At 35.7% G+C, this 17,826-nt stretch overlaps 3 protein-coding genes across 4 annotated transcripts; 1 reads left to right on the forward strand and 2 right to left on the reverse strand.

The window, feature by feature from the left end:
- Positions 1-127: 127 nt before the first annotated feature.
- On the reverse strand, positions 128-3,818 carry PROT1 (proline transporter 1). Its single transcript, XM_007009059.3, has 7 exons — positions 3,476-3,818; positions 2,842-3,066; positions 2,642-2,736; positions 2,193-2,382; positions 1,514-1,638; positions 784-999; positions 128-685 (listed from the first exon to the last, which is right to left on the reverse strand). Exons 1-7 carry the CDS (start codon positions 3,555-3,557, stop codon positions 308-310), a joined length of 1,311 nt encoding a protein of 436 aa, XP_007009121.1. The 5' UTR covers positions 3,558-3,818; the 3' UTR covers positions 128-307.
- Positions 3,819-6,831: 3,013 nt separating this feature from the next.
- On the forward strand, positions 6,832-10,031 carry LOC18585963 (inositol transporter 4-like). 2 transcript variants are annotated; one of them, XM_007009060.3, is made up of 7 exons: positions 6,832-7,000; positions 7,446-7,621; positions 7,712-7,782; positions 7,897-8,232; positions 8,373-8,480; positions 8,591-9,193; positions 9,349-10,031. In XM_007009060.3, exons 2-7 carry the CDS (start codon positions 7,486-7,488, stop codon positions 9,820-9,822), a joined length of 1,728 nt encoding a protein of 575 aa, XP_007009122.3. In that variant the 5' UTR covers positions 6,832-7,000; positions 7,446-7,485; the 3' UTR covers positions 9,823-10,031. The 2 variants fall into 2 exon arrangements, with proteins under 2 accessions (XP_007009122.3, XP_017985141.2); XM_018129652.2 differs by lacking the exon at positions 6,832-7,000 and adding an exon at positions 7,245-7,278.
- Positions 10,032-11,210: 1,179 nt separating this feature from the next.
- Positions 11,211-12,678, reverse strand: LOC18585964 (L-type lectin-domain containing receptor kinase S.4-like). The gene has a single exon (XM_018128757.2). The coding sequence runs from the start codon at positions 12,493-12,495 to the stop codon at positions 11,428-11,430; it is 1,068 nt and encodes a 355-aa protein (XP_017984246.2). The 5' UTR covers positions 12,496-12,678; the 3' UTR covers positions 11,211-11,427.
- Positions 12,679-17,826: the final 5,148 nt, after the last annotated feature.

The following is a 17,826-nucleotide window of genomic DNA, read 5'->3' on the forward strand; positions in this document are numbered from 1 at the left end:
TCAGTGCTGCTCCAGTTTATAATTTATGATATGGTAAATCTAAACCGAGGGTCCAAATTAAAAGAGAATCAAAAGCTGAAAGAACAAAAGAATAAAACAATAAAAGAGAAGAAATTTGGGTCAACAGTTGGTTGAATAAGGGGATGCAAGTTAAATGAATAGCTTATCAATCAATTCCTACATACTTGAGGCAAATGAGAAAGAAAATGGAAGAACGAACTATCATTCAGGGAATGCTAGTCTGAAATTGCTAACTATGTATAATAGAGATGTTATTCTTGGTAAATAGGATTTGACTTTGTAGATATCATAGATCAGCAAATACATGGTATTCTTTGGAATCCACAGCTATGAGCCTTAAAGCTGCAACTGCTGCTGCAATAGACATGAGGCTGAAGAAAGCAACATTGAGCCAATGCCAGAGCTTTTGGGAAGAAATCAGTTTGTTCTTCTTTGCCACTAGGTACATGTGGTTTGCTAGGATAAATGTTAGAGGGAAGGTGCTCAATGCCCCTGTAAGGCTCTCAAAATCGCCAAGGAATGGGAGAAGTGCCGACACCAGTGTACTGATAGCAAGGTAGCTACCTCTTGCTGCAATTCTGAAGCATAAGTTTTCAAATTTCAAGGCACTTCCTCTAATTCCAAACTTTGTGTCCAAATACTCATAAGTTGGACTTGCAAATATCTACAGCATCCAAGGAAGATAATCAGATTTCATGGAGCATTGCTAAAAATGGTTAATAATATTATTGAAAACCAGGAAACACACAGAAGAATACTTACATGCAAAGCAATGACCGATTGCAGGAAGGCGGAAATGTTAGCAGCTGCCTTCACCCAAACTGGGCCACTTACACTATTTAGCAAATATGTTGATGTTGAAGATCCATAAGCCCAGTAGCCAATAAAGGTAACAGCATACATCGGTAAAACTCCCATAGTGAACTGAAAGTACAAAGCTTTCAGCATGTTCTTCACAGCAGGCTCCCTCACTGTTGCCTGTTATGAGAACAATGTTTCAGAAGCAGAGACAAAATTAAATACAGAAAGACAGTAGTCAGAATAGTGAAGGAGATAAAATAAGGGGGGGAAAGGAATGAATGCAACATGGCCATGAATTCAACCTATGTCTTAGAAGGCAGAAACCAGAACAGGAAACAAACTTCAATGAGTGGGAAAGCAATGATTTTGACCAATTCCATAGGAATTTTTTTTAATGAGCAAGATTTAAATCTAGGAGCCACCCTAACCCAACCCATCTTTCCATTTGAGTGCCAACAGATATCCTCAAGACCCGTCTTCCCAGATGCATGCACTCAGAAGAGTGTTCTTCTCATCATTGGCACAAGCTACATGCAAAGATATAAACTTTTTCTGAAGTGCAAATACATTAAAGAATAAGGTTTTTCTGTGAAACTATGTCATAGAGGTAAGGAAGAAGTATCAAGGTTCTATGACTGTGCATTGGAAGGCAGAAGATTTACAGTTTACTCATTAGAATAATCTGACCCACCTGTATTTCTGGAAGCATTCCAGTATTAAATGCAAACACAAGATTTGCAGATGCTCCTATGGTTGTAAAAATTCTGCTGGTTGGTGTCCCTGGTATGCCATAATCTCTGGGTGGTGCCTTGATTCCTACAACAGCATGGACATCATTATTGCCATATAAATGCAGCAAAAACTATTAATTTGCATAAGCAATATTAGAACAACAAAAAAAGCACATCAGGGTTCCAAATTAAACTCGACTGAAACTAAATGAACTTTTTTTAGTTCATCAGGGTTCCAAAAAAAAAACCCAGCTAGTAGACATTCAACATAGTGGTTCCCACAGGATAACACTGACCTAAATAGGATAAAAGGTCAGTATTACTTTTCCCCTCTTGGAGAACCCACTTTTTAGAATTATGTAAAGCTGGCAAACTTAAATGCTGGTTTAGAGGCAGGTAACCCACCCAAACATCATGCCGCAATTAAATTGAGGCTTGAATTTTTATATGTACTTCACACAACAGAACCAAATTGCCAAAGGGCTTGAATATTTTCTCTACTTTGTAAGGAAGCTTCTCATTGACTAGGGGTCATTGCATATTAAGGCTTATTCTTTACAAGAATGTTTGTGTATCGGAAGAAAGTTTCAATCTGGTAAATAAAACACGACAGCATGAATATCAAATAATAGAACTTACCATCTTTAGCTGCCAACACGCATGCCACAATGATATATATCAGGCTCAGCACTGTTGAACATCCTAACCATATTCTTAAAGATGACAGATGGGGTGTTGCTATGGCAAACAGAATACAGACAGATCCAGCTATGGAAATAAAGTATGGAAGCTTCATAGTATGGTCATCCCTGAAAAGAATATAGCAAGCCTGCATTGCAAATTCATATGTTAAAGATTTTGGAAGAAACTTCAAGCAATTTTAACTCTGATATCTATGACCTTCATATAAATCATTAAACAGAGTTTGAATTGATATAGCAGATAACCATAGAAAAGGTAGGAATGTCAGAATAGCAGGCTATCAAATACTCTTTCAGATATTTTGCAACCCTTTTTCGCATTTACCTTTGACATAAAAAAGTAGATGTGACAAGAAACACAAGTGTATTTAGTCATTCTGGTCTTACCTTCAAAGCAGAACCACCCAAAATGAGATATCCAATGTTAATCATGAACAGATTGACATACTGCAATGCCCATGTAATAGAATAAGCTTTCCTACCTGTTGAAAAAAAATGCTAATCAAGCATAAATGAGATAAATAGTTACAACATTAAGATCCATACTAAATGAGATTCTACAATCTTCCTTTTACTTATGCTCATACCGTATATGTATGCTGCAAGATCTCTGTATCTGATATGCCGCCTTCCCCCAAATTCATGAAGCTTGGCAACAAGCATATTTGCATATAATGATAGAGCCGTGGCTAAAATTAAACCGACAACACCTCCTACCCAGCCAAGAGGGACCATGATGGTCCCAGAATATCCCAATACAAATACACTGTTAATACCAGTGGTCAAGACAAAACCTGCCTGGAACCATGAATCTGGAAACTCACCAAAAGGGTCAAATGAGCTCAAAAGGAAATCGCAACATCATCAGATGAAAAAACCACCCAAAGTTCAAAGTTTATGGAGAATTGGTTCCTGTTTACTTCACCATTATGGAATATGGATTCACAATTGGGCAAAAGCAAAATTAGAGAACCATGGAATACGTTTTCTCTATTCATTTAGCTTCATTTTACATAAACGAATTCAATAAGCCAACCATTACCATGCAGAATATAAGGAAAATAAATCCCAGAATTCAAAATAAACAATCTTTCACAATAAAGTGTTGCAGCATCAAAATATAAAATAAAAAACAACAGAAAACAAAGGAGAAAACCCAGAATTTTCAAAAAGAAGAAGAAAAGAACAATCTTTCACAATAAAATGGCTAAAATAACATACCAGTACTAATTTGATGGGCAGTTTCAGGTACCTCAACAGCTACCTTATCATTCTCCACCTCATTTATATTCTCTGCTATCATGTCTGACTCTCTCTTTCTTCCCTCTCCCAGAAGGCCCTCTCTTTCCACTCCTTGGTCTCCCTCTTCTTCAAATATATTTATAAAAGCCAGAGTTTTTGTATTCTGATTCTAGCTCTATTTCTCTCTCTGGCTTTTCCCTGGAATTCAACGCGAAAAATCACCACAGCCAGCACAGAACCTCGTGTACCAATTATAGAAAATCTAGGTTCTTTTCAAAGAAGCAAACTGATGCCCCTCTTTACGCGCGTGTCATTAATGTTGAAGCTACTGCCTCCCTTGATTTTCCCATATATATGAAAAGACAGCGACAGCGTCCATTTTCTTGGATATGTTTAAAATTTTCTTAAAAACGGAATAAAATATTTTCTTTAATTGTGTTTCTACTGTTTCAATCGTTGATCAAGATTTTCTTGCTTTATGGCCATAACTGCTCTAAAATCATGACAAGTTTCATCCTTTTGTAAATCATTGATATTCCAATGGCATTGATCATTGATGATCGACATGGTCCAACGATGAAGAAGGGTGTGAGGAGATTGGGTTTTAAGTTTAGTTGACAAGTAGAGAATCCAACCACCCAGGAAAACTAGATTTTACTGTTTTCAAGGAACATCTGTTGGTCCTCCAAAGAAGCAAAACAACCATAGTTTCCTATCTCACGATCCAAACTTAAACCCACGTAAATCATGGATTCATGCATGTTTTCAATCTAAAAAATATATGATAAAAAATTTATATTTATATATTCAAGATTTTTTTATTCATCACATCAATAAATATTTGAATTTATTTTAATATTAAATATCACGACTCGAAATTTAAATTCAATCTCGTGCAAGTTGAACTCTGAAAATAAAATTTAAGTAAATTTATAAATCTTGAGTTTATGTTTTCAACTCAAAAAATAAATTTATTTTGATATCAAATGTCATGGATTGAAACTTAAACTCAACCTCATGTAATCTCAAATTATAAAATAAAACTTATTTAAATTTATAAATAATTGATCCATATACTCAATTTTAAAAAAAAAAAACTTAATAGGTATTTGATAGATAATGAAAAATTCATATTTATATATAAAAAATTTATCTTATTTTTTACTAATATGAGATCCGTAATAAACTGACCTTTAAAAAAGCTAAACTCATTCTCACCCCATGTACTTTTGCTTCTTTTGTTCCTCTTCTAATTACAAAAGACTTCTTCTTGATCACGGCTTTAACAAATCGAGGAGGTTGGATTCCACATATTTTTTGTTTTCATTTAAAATAAAAAAATTTAAATATTAATTTTTAATCATGTCAATAAATATCTTGTGACGCCAAAAAATATTATGTGAACTAAAGTTTGTGACATTCCACAATCTTTTCCATCTTTTTTAGTAAATACTAATCAAATTTCAATTGGTTCGATTTAACTTAACTCGAATGGTAAAGATGAGATCGTATCTTATTCGGGTAAATTATTATAATATTTTCTTGTTGACTTTGCATTTTTTTTAATATCATATTTTATCATAAGGGTATAAAAAGAGTATAAATTGATGAAAAGAGGAATTTTTATCTAAAGGGAGCACTTAGCATTGTAGACCCAAGGACCAAATTCCAGTGCTTCGTAGTAGTTTCCTACCATTCATTTATGGTCATTGTCCTTGATTATTAAAATAAATAAATAATTAGGCAAAAAATTATAATAATTAATAGATTTTTGGTGCAATTTCTTCATCTTTTAGTCATAAATATATCCTCCCATCTTTTCTAGTAAGCATTAATAAATATTTCAATTGGTTCGAGTTCGGTTTAACTTAAATCGAAACGAGATCGTAATTTTAATTTTCTACCTCGTAAAATTTCTTATCTTATCATAAAATCATAGAATAAAAAAGAGTCCCAACCCATAAGAAAAGCTCTTTATTCATTACAAATTGATGGGAGGAGGAGTTTCATCGTATACAAATTGTGTGGCATATCTTCTTTATTATTATTATTATTATTATTATTATTATTTATTTGTAGACCCCAAAGAATAAAACCTAAGAATTCCTAACCGTTCATATTTGGAGACTCTATTCCCCTTATTCCCACTAATTATTATTAACATTGAAAAAAAGGGGAATTAAACCACTTTTAATCAAAAGGAATCGTCAGCCAATTTTGTTCATGATTTTCAGTTATGAAAAAAGGTAGATATTATTCTGCCTAGTTGCTTTCATGATTTAGGGTTTGAAACTTGGAATCAAAGGGTGGAATTGTTCATTTGACTAATGAAATAATTAGTCATTTGGGAATACATCAAAGTGAGTGTAGCTTTTAAGAAGAATATTCTTGACATTTACATTCCTTTAATTAATTATTTCATCGAATTAAATATTACATAAAAAATAAAAAAAATTATCTTACGTTACTTAATTTAAATTGATTTAATTTGTGGGTTTTGTCCAAAGAATAGGAGAAGATAGGTAGAGGATATTTATTTGCAGTCAAATGAAGCATGCAAGAAAAGGGAAAAGGGAAAAAGGGAAAGGTACCAAACAAAGAAATAACCTTTTGGACTTTCATGCAAGAGCAACTATCAATGGTGTATTTATGGTTAGGCTGTCAGCATCAATTTCAATTTAAGTGTGTATTATCAAAACAAACAAAAAAAGTAGTTTGATAGCATCAATTTTTGAGATTTGATACACGTAAGCATCATCGGTCATTATTTTAAAAAAAAAATTAATTTATTAGAACATATCAATGTTCATGTTTATAATCAAAGATTTTAATTTTACTTATCCGATGTGAAATATTATAACAATCTCTTTATCACACGAAATCATTATCCACTTTTTAAAAATCGAATAACTTAATTTTTAACTTGGGTAACACAATCAAATGGGCCACTCTCACTAAGCTTAGAAACAAATTTAAGCCCAAGAGTTGAGCATTGGGGCCAGACGACAATGGCATTTTTGCATTTCACTGTGGTAAACCAGAATGCAAAGATCCAATCAAAGGGAAGTAACAAAGGAACCAAAGGCAAATAAATTATATATAGTTCATCTTTGCATTCTTGAAATCCTATATTTTAAGTAATTATTCAAAGAATATAATTATAACTTTAAAAGATCCTATTATTCCTATAGTACAGTCAATGAAGAAGTTTAATTGAACCCACCATCTTAATTAATCACTGATTTTTTTATCCCTTTAATTAATTTATTTATTTTTGGATAATACAAAGTTAACATCAACTTGGGACTTTTCAGTGTCAGGCTTTCATATGGGAACTCGAAATACTACTCAACTAGGAATTAGATTCTTTACAATGCCTGGAATTTAGTCCATTAGCCATAGATAACCTCTGCATGCAAATGAGTTTGGTTATGAGGTTAAGAGTCTGACAAAGATAGCATTGGTGTTTCCAAAGGCATTGTCGATTTGGTTCTGTTCTTTCAGGTTTTGTTTATAACTTCAATGTTTTTGTTCTTTTGAAGCAAAGTTTCATAGCAATGATTTTTCTTTTTTTTTTTTTGTGTTTTTTTCTGGTTGTGGGTGTTTTTGGCTTCTTTGGTTTTACACGAGAATGATTAAAGTTTTTGCATTCTTTGCCTTTCTAATGGAGTTTGCATGGACGAGAATGATCAATCTAATGCCTCTTTTTTGGTTTTCTCTCAAGTTTTCTGAACTTTCTTTGCTTGGCATTATGGTCTGGTGCAGATTTTGATGTATGATAGGTAAATTTTACTATTGGGAAGTTATGTTGTGTAATGTGGATTGAGCAGCATTATGTTATTCATCCATGATTTGTATCAATTAGGAAAGCTTTGATCTGGAGCTGAACAAGTTATTGGATCTTAGATTCAAACTCTAAAGTTTTCTGTTGCTGTTTTTTCTCTTGCAGGTTGCTTTTGAACTTGCCATCAAGGTTCACAGCAGAGAAAATGGTGGAAGGTGGTGTCAAAAAAGCAGACAAGACAGAGTTCACTGAGTGCTGGAAGACAACATGGAAGACCCCTTACATTATGAGGCTTGCGCTGTCAGCTGGGATTGGAGGCCTCCTGTTTGGTTATGACACAGGTAACATGAGGTCTATTCTACAGAATTAATGATCTTTAGTCATACACTTAGAATTCTGTTGATTAATTTGTAACCATTGTTGGTATACAGGAGTGATTTCTGGTGCCTTGCTCTATATCCGCGAGGACTTCCAACAAGTTGACCGGAAAACATGGTTACAGGTTAGATACTGATTCATGTTAACGAAAATGCAGCAGGTAGAAAGAAAAGAGTGTTCATCACCATTACTGGTTTTCCCTTGCTGATTCAATGTTTTATGATGTGTTGATTTGCAGGAAACCATTGTGAGTATGGCAGTAGCAGGTGCCATTGCTGGTGCTGCGTTTGGAGGATGGGTAAACGACAGGTTTGGCAGGAAAAAATCAATTTTGGGTGCTGATGTGCTATTTGCTGTGGGTGCCATAATTATGGCTGTAGCTCAAGCTCCCTGGATAATTATTCTTGGAAGGTTTTTCGTTGGTTTAGGAGTTGGCATGGCTTCAATGACTGCTCCTCTTTATATTTCAGAAGCTTCCCCTGCTCGAATTCGAGGTGCACTAGTTAGCACAAATGGTTTGCTAATTACAGGAGGGCAGTTTCTGTCTTACCTTATCAATCTGGCCTTCACTAAGGTAAGCACTGTAATCACTTTGAAAATTATCTTTTCTTATCATTTGAAGTTTAAGTACAGTGGAAGGTTTGATTGAACAGTCTATGCAGTTTCTCCAGTGGAAAACATTAATACCCAATTTACTGTGAAATTGTGTATCAGACTAGTTGGACTTGGCGTTGGATGCTTGGAATCGCCGCTGTTCCAGCCTTGGTTCAATTCATCTTGATGCTATCCCTTCCTGAGTCTCCTAGATGGCTTTACAGACAGGTCAAAACCTTTCCCCTAATTGATGCAATCTTGAAACTTTTGTTAAAGGAATTGTTGCTAAGTTTGTATAAAATTATAATAATAATAATATCGATTTTTATTATGTTCAGGACAAGGTAGAAGAAGCCAGGTCCATCCTAGAGAGAATATTTCCTGCTAATGAAGTTGATGATGAGATGAATGCCTTGAAGCTCTCTGTTGAAGCAGAACAAGCTGATGAGCATGCCATTGGGGATGGTCTGATACAAAAGGTGAAGGGTGCTTTGAGCGATGTTGTAGTCCGAAGGGGACTCTATGCTGGTATCACTGTTCAGGTGGCTCAGCAGTTCTCAGGCATCAATACCGTGATGTATTACAGCCCAACAATAGTTCAGTTTGCTGGATTTGCTTCAAAAAAGACAGCACTGGCGCTTTCTCTGATTACTTCTGGTCTTAATGCTGTTGGCTCTATCGTCAGTATGACTTTTGTTGACAGATATGGGAGGAGGAGGTTGATGCTTATTTCTATGGCTGCAATCATCCTTTGCCTTGTGACGTTATCGTTTGTGTTCCTTGAAGCTGCCAACCATGCTCCCAAAATCAACCAGTTAGACACCAACTTTCCTACCAATGCTACATGTCCTAGTTATTTGTCAGCTCCTAAACCCTCATCATGGAACTGCATGTCTTGCTTGAAAGCTGGTTGTGGCTTCTGCGCTAATGGGGCAAATGAGGCAAGTATACTTACCTTTTTCGGTCATTGATTAATCCGAATTTAATATAATTTATATCATTTCCGTTGGTTGAATCTTGGTTAAATTAGTATCAGGATACCTTTCTTAACTGCATAACATTTTATATTGATTGCTATTAAACATCTTTTGTTCAGTACTCTCCTGGAACATGCCTGGAATTCAGCACAGACCTAAGGGATTCATGCCGCGGACAACATCGTACTTGGTTCAAGGATGGTTGCCCAAGCAAATTTGGATTCCTGGCAGTCGTTCTCCTAGGACTTTACATCATTTCCTACTCACCTGGAATGGGAACTGTCCCATGGATTGTCAACTCTGAGATTTACCCACTGAGGTATAGAGGCATTGGTGGAGGGCTGGCTGCTGTTTCTAACTGGATCTCCAATCTCATTGTTAGTGAGACATTCTTATCCCTGACGAAAGCTCTTGGTTCCGCTGGCACCTTTGGCCTGTTTGCCGGAATTTGTTTCATTACATTGATTTTCATCTACTGCTTAGTACCTGAGACCAAAGGGCTGCAAATCGAGGAGGTTGAGCAGATGTTAAAGACTGGTTACAAGCCGAAACTATTAAGGGGCAAGTCAAAGGGTGACATCCAGTCTGCCTAAGCTCGTGTTTAGTTGGCAAGAACATATACTTTGTTTTACATACCTAATATAACAATTTTGTGATTGTATAATCATAAAGAAATATGGTTTTTTTTGTAAAATTATATAAATTTAAGCGATGTGATTAAGAGACTGTTTAACGATAGGTGTTCTTCTGCAATTAGTTCATGTTTTAGCCATAAGAAGTATTCTGCTGAATTATTTTAACAGATCAGTAATTATCTCAGATATTGGCAGAAGTTCTGAAATCCAGCAGGCTAGAAGAAAGAGGATAAACAACTTATCCTCTGTTCTATAATATAATCTCTTCTCTATGTATAAAGCTTAATCAGTAGATTGAAAAGGAAACAAGACTTTTCACCATTTAACAAGAAAGAAGCAAGATTTCAGCCCTTATCAATGGAGGTAGTATGGGCATTGTTGAAAGAATAAAGGGACAGTGAAAAGAAATGGAAAAAGTAGAAAGGGGGAACAAATAGATTCTTCTGTAATCCAATGAAGCAAGCCAAAAAAAGAAATGCTAGGGGTGCATGAGAAGCAAGTGAAATAAGAGCATTAAGCATAAAAAATTTCATTAATCCTTGGGACTAAACAGCCCTTTACCAGTGTCTTTGTTGTCAAACTGTCAGCATCAAAATTTCAATCTAATATGATCAATTTGGACTGATAACAAGGTTGAGTTATACATGGGAGGAGGATACAATCATATAGCATTAGTTAGAGAACCGATCCTCTGTTTAATCCTACCGCAACTCCAAGAAGATTGGAGAAGGGGAAGTGTAGAGTTGTACTTCCTTATGCAAATATATAAAATCAGAGTTATAAGGGAGTCTAAAGAACAGTGCGTGCAAACAAAGTCATGCTTCCACAAATCCAAATTAAGAGTCTACAATCAGATCCAGAAACCTGATAAAGCACCTTGATAGCAGTGATGCATTATTAAGGATGTATTCACATTAGCTGGTAGAACTAAGCATGCATTAATGAAAGATTGGAATGTATATACCAATGATAATGAAAGGTGATTATGGAAAAGTCAGAAAAAAGATTAATAAGGTTTCGTAAAACAGCACTCTTTATATAGATTCAGTACTAGAAAGGCCATGGTCTGTGGGAAGGGTTGGGGGGGGGGGGGGGTTGGGCTGAGGTAAGATGATTTAACAGGCTTAGCAATGCTAAAACACAATCAATTCAGATGAACTATATGCTTATGGTTTGACTACTGGCAACCTTGTCAATAAGATTATGAGCTATCACAAGAAGCATTTCTTCATATTGCTGAACTTTTGCTGATATTTCTTGAATTTCAAAGAAGCATATAAAAGATACACCTTAAGTCTAAGCAACAGACCTTTGCAATTTGAAAAATATACCATATGCCTTAGATCTGAGCAACAAAATTGCTATTAGTGGCATTAAGGGTTACACTTATATGTCTTAAAATGGTTTTCATACATCAGAATGTGCTCCAGTGAAAACAGGACTACAATGCATTACAGCTACATACAACAATGCACAAAAACAAAATACAATGTTTGTCGCATATAAGTTAGTAAGAACAACAACAACTGAAAATTCACATCCTAACATAATAAGCTCCATCTTCTAATCCTTATCACCTTGATCATCCTTCTCCACAATCACATTGACCTTCTCATACCTGAAATCGTCAGGACCTGCTTGACACTCAACCGGGAATACTGTGTGCCTATTAACCATAATTGCCCACATAAACAGCATCACAAAAGCCAACAAGGCTCCACAGCCGGTAGCAAAAATTAACCCAGCTAAAATTGTCAAAGCACAAAACTTACTCCTTTCAGCTCTAAATTCCTGACTATCCTTATCCACATAACCTCGTGGATCCGCAGGCAATGAATGCATCCAACTAGAAACATCCCTTACCCTAAATCTCCATGAATAAACATTGCTACTACTCTGTGAAGATTCCTCGTTGGTTGTTGATATTATACCAACAAAAACATCCTCATTACCCCACATTTCAAACAAATCAATACGGTATGCTAGAATTGGAGTGAAAGGCCTCTTGTCATTCAATTTACTCAATCTAACTTGTAAAAGTTTGGAGCTTGAATCATAATCAACCCAGGATTTCAATATCTCCCCATTGTTTAACACCAAATTCAGAGATGACAAATTGCTAACTTTAACAGATTCAAGACTTCCAACATCAATTCCTACATGATTTGCATTCAAGTCACCAACTTTATCATCTTTCTTTGTATCAAATTCAATACCCAGGAACCTATTTTCACCAAAAAGGCCAAAATACCCTTGATCCTGAAACCTTGTCTGAAAACCATTAGGAATAAGAACAAAAGCTAAACCATCACCGTTACCAGGAGACAAAGAAAAGGAAAACTCAGCTGCAAACGACGTCGGCCTACCCACATTCCTTTCGTCGGCGAACTTGAAGGGCTTCTCCAGCAACAAAAGTCCAGAACTTGGCGCGTGAGGCCGCGTGAGCCGAACATGGGAGCCTCCATCTTCAACCCTGGCATCACCAAAGAGGGAAATGTGGGGACTAAAGCTTGGGTTGTTATCAAGGGCTTGTTGGGCAAATGAGGAAATGGGTTTTGCTGCAAGGAATAGAAAGATGAAGATTTGGAGATTGAAAGAGAAAGTGTAGCTGTTAATGGAAAATGTAGCCATTTTTTTATTCTTCTCTTTTTTGCAGGTTTTTGCCGGTTTTTGGGAAGGGTTGGTGTGAGGGTCAGCTTCCAGGGGCTCCAAATCAAAAGGGTTTCAAAGGATGGCAGTTGGCAAAGGATCCATTTTTGGGTTATGGGAAGTGCTTTGGACAACTAAATTTTGGTTTATTTACCCAAATAATTTTGTTTAGGGTCAGTTTAGAAATTGGGTGTAATATTTTTTATTAATATTTAATATATAAGATTCCCTTTTATTGATTTTTTAATTTACGTTATTCATTTTTTATATAAGAAAAATAAAAAGACAAAAGCATCATTTCAAAGGAAACTAATAATTCCCTAGATCAAATATATGTAAAAAGATAAAAAAAAGCAGCCATTGAAAGCATTTATTTGTAGGTTCATATTCGGTACAATCTGATCAATGTGCATATTTTGACTAAATTAATTATTCTAGTTCCTTTTTATTTGATTAAATCCTGTATATATATATATATATGTAATAAATTGGATAAAGTTATGTATATAGGTATAGATATTTGTATTATACTATGTCCTTTTTATTCCTTGTTATCATTTAAGTCAAGTATTTGACTAAATCTTTCATGTTACTTTTGTTTTTTTAAGTCAAGGGTGTGAAGATAGGTGCATGCTGGAACTGAGATCTTTTAACAGCAACTGTTAAAAGAAAAACTTCCAAAGAAACCATTTTGACTTGCAATTTTGAAGGGTGGGGAGGTTGAAAAATCTTCAGACCATCAAAGAAAGAACCAAAGATGTGCAGACTCAGCTTCCATGGACTGATGCTCTTCCACTCTGGCAATGATAGCCGTAGCAACTGTAGCTGGTGGCCTTTTCCCAATACTGCTGTTCATCATTGTCATTGTCCAAAAAAAAAAAAAAAACTTGGCCCTGCTCATAAAGCTATATATGGTCTTTTGTTAGTATTGTAAATGCCAAGCTTATGTTTTAATTGTGTCCTGCTGCTGCCATGCCAGCTGCAAACACTCCAAAGAACATTTACTGAAGGGTGTTTCAGAAAACAGTTGCAGATACATTCCAAACTCTGAAAATTTCTGTAGAAAAAAAAAACCAGTAACCCAAATGGGTCAAGCTGATAATTTTCCTGTCCAATTAAGTTTCTTACATAATCTTTGTTTTTGTTTTTTCATTTTTTTCCCCTCTTGAATCCAATGGACAGAATCCAAGGGAGGTAACGTAAGTGAATTGAAGAAGCTTGGACTTGTTGCTTCTCACCCCTCAAAAGACTAGGTACCCCACATCTATCCACTAGGCAAATAAGACCTATGGTCATTATTTTGATGGTATTTATATACTTGCTGATAACCAGTATCCATCGATGTTGCTGTGTTTAATTATTGAAGTTCGTGAAGCTGATATGTCTTCAATAATTTAAGTTTGTGAAGCTGATATATCCCAACTTTTCAATGGATTGAAAGTGCTAAGAGGACTGAAGTGGGGAAGACATGGGTGCTGTTAGACAAATAGGATGATCCTTTTTTCGGAGCTCCTTTGATTGAGAAAGTTCATTGGAGAGGAAGCAAAGTAGAACTCAGTGGAATACAACTGATCAGCGGTTGCAAATGCTGCAAAATATGATAAATCTGCTTGAAAAGGACTTTGCAGATCCTATATATCGAAGGCACCATTGGAATACCCTCTACCTTCCATGTATCATTCTTCATTATTTGATGAAGAATTCACGTGCAGTACTGATATATACTATCTTAATTTGGGATAGCATGTCGGACAGGGTACGTTTTTGACAATATTTTACGCTTAATTTGAGGATGTTAGTGTCGGACCACGAGTGTGTTAGAGTGAAGTGAAGAGTCCGTGCATGCAGCATAGCTGCTATATAGCTTGGTAAACTATATAGATAGACGATGGGGCTTAATTTAGTAGGCATCTACTATATAGCCATAGGCATTGCCAGATTGCCAATATCTGTGGTGGGTGCCTGCCTGCCTGGTTGACTAGAAAGACGAAGGCCTTCCATCTGAAGATCTTTTCAGAAACATAATTACAGACAGAACACATGTTTTCAAACAAACCTTGTGGACCATTTAGTTACATCCTTGCTGAAATCCTACCCAACACTTCATAAAATCTGAAATTTTTTGATACAAGAACAGAAATAGAAGATAACTCAAGCTCTCGCATTCTTTTGACAGTTATACGTGATCATATGGAACAGAGAATTTTTCTTATAATTAGCTACACACGTGTGTCGAGAAGAAATTATGTATACACTGATCAGTGTTATAGTTTTTCCTTTTTTTTTTATGCTACCAATAATTCATTGGAAGATGGAATACACGACATTTATGGAAGGAAGCTGGTTTCTGTCTTGTATAATATAAAAGCTCCCTCATTATGGAGGTAGCTAGGCAGTCAATTTCTCCTGTCATGAATTGTTCTGCTGGGTCATAAGATTCTTGTATCTGTCTCCATGCTTGCATTTTTGTCTTCTCAGTCCTTTGAGCTTAAAGCCTGAAGGGATACCGCCCCATTTCCAGGTGCTGAGAGCCACCATGTTCCCTCCTATCTGAATATGTATGTTTTTTTTGACAGACTTTCTAGCAAAAGTATACCAAATATTGGGGTCAGACAGAGAGAAGTCATAAAATTTTAGACTCTATATCCAAAGGCCTCTAGTTGAGGCCTTACTTAATATAAGATAAGATTTGGGGTTCTATTGCTTGTAAATTAATAGAATAAAAAAAGAAAAGTCTTTGGGATCTGAATCTTAATTTCTATCAATCTTACAGACAAAATGATACCAGGTGGGGCTGTTTTTCATCTCTGGCCAAAGACTTGGCTCCCACAAAAGTCATCCCTTCAGCGTGATGCAGGAGGATGAGGTTGCCAAGCCAGTCAAATACAGCATGATGGTGCAGAAGACTCTATGCAGATTGTGTTTACATTCAACATTAGCAAGTATATCAAGAGACCATGAATTTTATTTTCCTTCGAATGATATCATACCAACAAGGATTCAAAACTACCATAGAATTGGAGGATCCATGTTGCAGAATCTTCCCAACAGCCATGGCTGGCCCATCCTTTTTTATAAGTTGAATTTAGATTTGCCAATCTGCTTCAACAGACTGTTGTCATGTGAGTTGGTCATAAGCATTAAGAAGAAAATCTTAGGAGCAGTAGTAGGCATTATTGGTAGCGCGCGGAGCTATCAGGATAATTAAGTTCTGCACGCTGTTGATTCAATTATTAGTTCCATTAATTGAAGGCATCTGCAAATCTCTGATGTGGCTTCAGTGTCTAACAATGAATGGGATTTGTATGATTAATTGAATTTTAATTTTTCTCCTTAATAAATCTTTGAACCCCAAACTAATAATTCAGAGCCAAAGTTAATTAACATATATTTAATAAGTTCCACATGTTTGATGATACAATTATTTGTCCAAACTAATCAGAGTCAATGGTAGAAATGTGGGAAGGAGGGATTGGAACGGATTACAGAAACATTGGTTTGAAAATAACGATACAAGGTTAACCACTTTCCACACATTGATGAGTACATCCCAAAAAATGTCTAACAAGTTTCAATTCATGACTACAGAATGAAAATGTGTTTCACAAAGCAGATAATTAAAAGGGGGAAGGAGGAAGAAAATTTGGGTTGGTATAATAGTTTGAATATGGAAGGCAAGTCAAGGTGCTGGGTCCCCAGGCAAGGAGCATCCAGTCCTTCTCTTCCAGCGACTTTGAAAAATTCATATCCATGGTTTTCTTTTGGCAGTTTATGTGTCCTTCATACAGCATGTGTAGTCCCAGGAGGAGACATTTGGACTACATATTTCATATTCAAAGGACAATTTGTACACTCTTAATGTCCAAAAAAATTCTTCCCTCTGAGCCTAGGGGACCCCCATTTTTTGCTTGCCATTTTCAACTTTCATATCATTTCCATCAAAGAATTTAACTCATTTTGTTATTACTAAACCGGAAAAAAAAATGATCATATCAACAGACCAGGGCTTTGTTCTTCAAGAACAATGGACATAGGAAACTTCAACTCATTCAGTCCTTCTCATGTTTCTTTCTCTTTTGGTTCAAATCTGCAAATTAACTTTTTTTAATCCCTGGTTAGCCATTTCAAAGGAAAAAGCTATAGCCTAGTAATAGGAAGCTTCCAAGAGGCCTGAGGCACGCACACAAATGCACATTTGAAGAGACAATATTTCTCATAAAATGTGAAGAAACAAATACATTGTCGTTGAACTTACAAAGAAAAAGTGGAGTTTCTGTTCATGCTCAAAGACTTTAACGCAGTAGAAACATTATTATTATATTCTGAAAGATGAGTACAATATTGTCACTAGAACAGAAATGATACATTGAACCAGAAAAAAAGGACTTGGTTTTGTAAATTACAGTAAAGAAAAGAAGAGTTTACTCCAAGGAGTGAGATCTCTCTAAGCCTGTCTGATATTCAGGTCTGATTATTTTCATGTATTAGTTGCCACTCTAATAGCTTACAGCTAGTGATCAATTGATATTGAAATGTCTTAACTTGTATGGTAAAAGCCCCATTTCAAGGGTTAGTGTTTGCTGCTTCTCCTTCAAGGAAGATGCTTGTTGTTTCTTCATTTGAGGAAATGATATCCCTTCCATTTTTCTTTTTTGAAGGATATTATTATAATGACACAGATACACAATGCTTGGATTGATAGAGCAAATAGGTAGTTAGTATTGTTGGGGCCATGTGACAAAAGGGATAAATATAAGGTAAGATATTAGAATGTTGGGTGTCATGTGCTTGGAGGGATCAAGAAGAAGAAAAAATAAAAAATACCCTTTAAAAAAAAATTAGAGCAAGGTTTATAGGAATTTTTTTAAGGTCTGAAATCACATGAGTGTATTCCTTTGCCTTTGGGACACTTAATGTGAGGCCCCAAAGTGGGGAGAAAAAAAAAAGAAATAAAAAAAGAAGTCCTTAAATACCATCTTTCACTGCCTTGGATTCTAATTAAAAGTCCTATAAGCATGTGATTTTGGAGTCTTGATCACTCAGGGCCACTGGCATATGGTGTTGGCTCAAGCTAGCCTGTTTTTCCTAGGACAATTCCATCCATCTCTCATAGCTCTCTATAAGAAACTGTTTAGGCCAGCGGAAAGCAAAATGTTTTGTCAGCTTAAACTTAGGTTATCAGCCACAAAAACCATACAAAATTTCATGACAGGCTATTTGTTTACTTTATCAGAAAGGTAAACCAAATTGTTGGAAGTATATATGTAATGATCAAAAAGTTTTCCAGAAATGGGAGGGGGGGGGGGGGGGGGG

Source organism: Theobroma cacao, chromosome 10, assembly GCF_053813885.1.
Source record: "Theobroma cacao isolate CCN51 chromosome 10, ASM5381388v1, whole genome shotgun sequence".
NCBI classification, from domain to species: domain Eukaryota; kingdom Viridiplantae; phylum Streptophyta; class Magnoliopsida; order Malvales; family Malvaceae; genus Theobroma; species Theobroma cacao.

Excerpts from the sequence above, each read along its gene's own strand:
- LOC18585964 (XM_018128757.2), bottom strand. The coding sequence starts at position 12,495 with ATGGCTACATTTTCCATTAACAGCTACACTTTCTCTTTCAATCTCCAA.
- PROT1 (XM_007009059.3), bottom strand. The coding sequence starts at position 3,557 with ATGATAGCAGAGAATATAAATGAGGTGGAGAATGATAAGGTAGCTGTT. Across the intron at positions 3,067-3,475 it reads TGCCCATCAAATTAGTACTG|ATTCATGGTTCCAGGCAGGT; the intron begins GTATGTTATTTT and ends GTGAGTTTCCAG. Across the intron at positions 2,383-2,641 it reads TGGGTGGTTCTGCTTTGAAG|GCTTGCTATATTCTTTTCAG; the intron begins GTAAGACCAGAA and ends TTTGCAATGCAG.
- LOC18585963 (XM_018129652.2), top strand. Across the intron at positions 8,233-8,372 it reads TCAATCTGGCCTTCACTAAG|ACTAGTTGGACTTGGCGTTG; the intron begins GTAAGCACTGTA and ends ATTGTGTATCAG. Across the intron at positions 9,194-9,348 it reads GCGCTAATGGGGCAAATGAG|TACTCTCCTGGAACATGCCT; the intron begins GCAAGTATACTT and ends TCTTTTGTTCAG.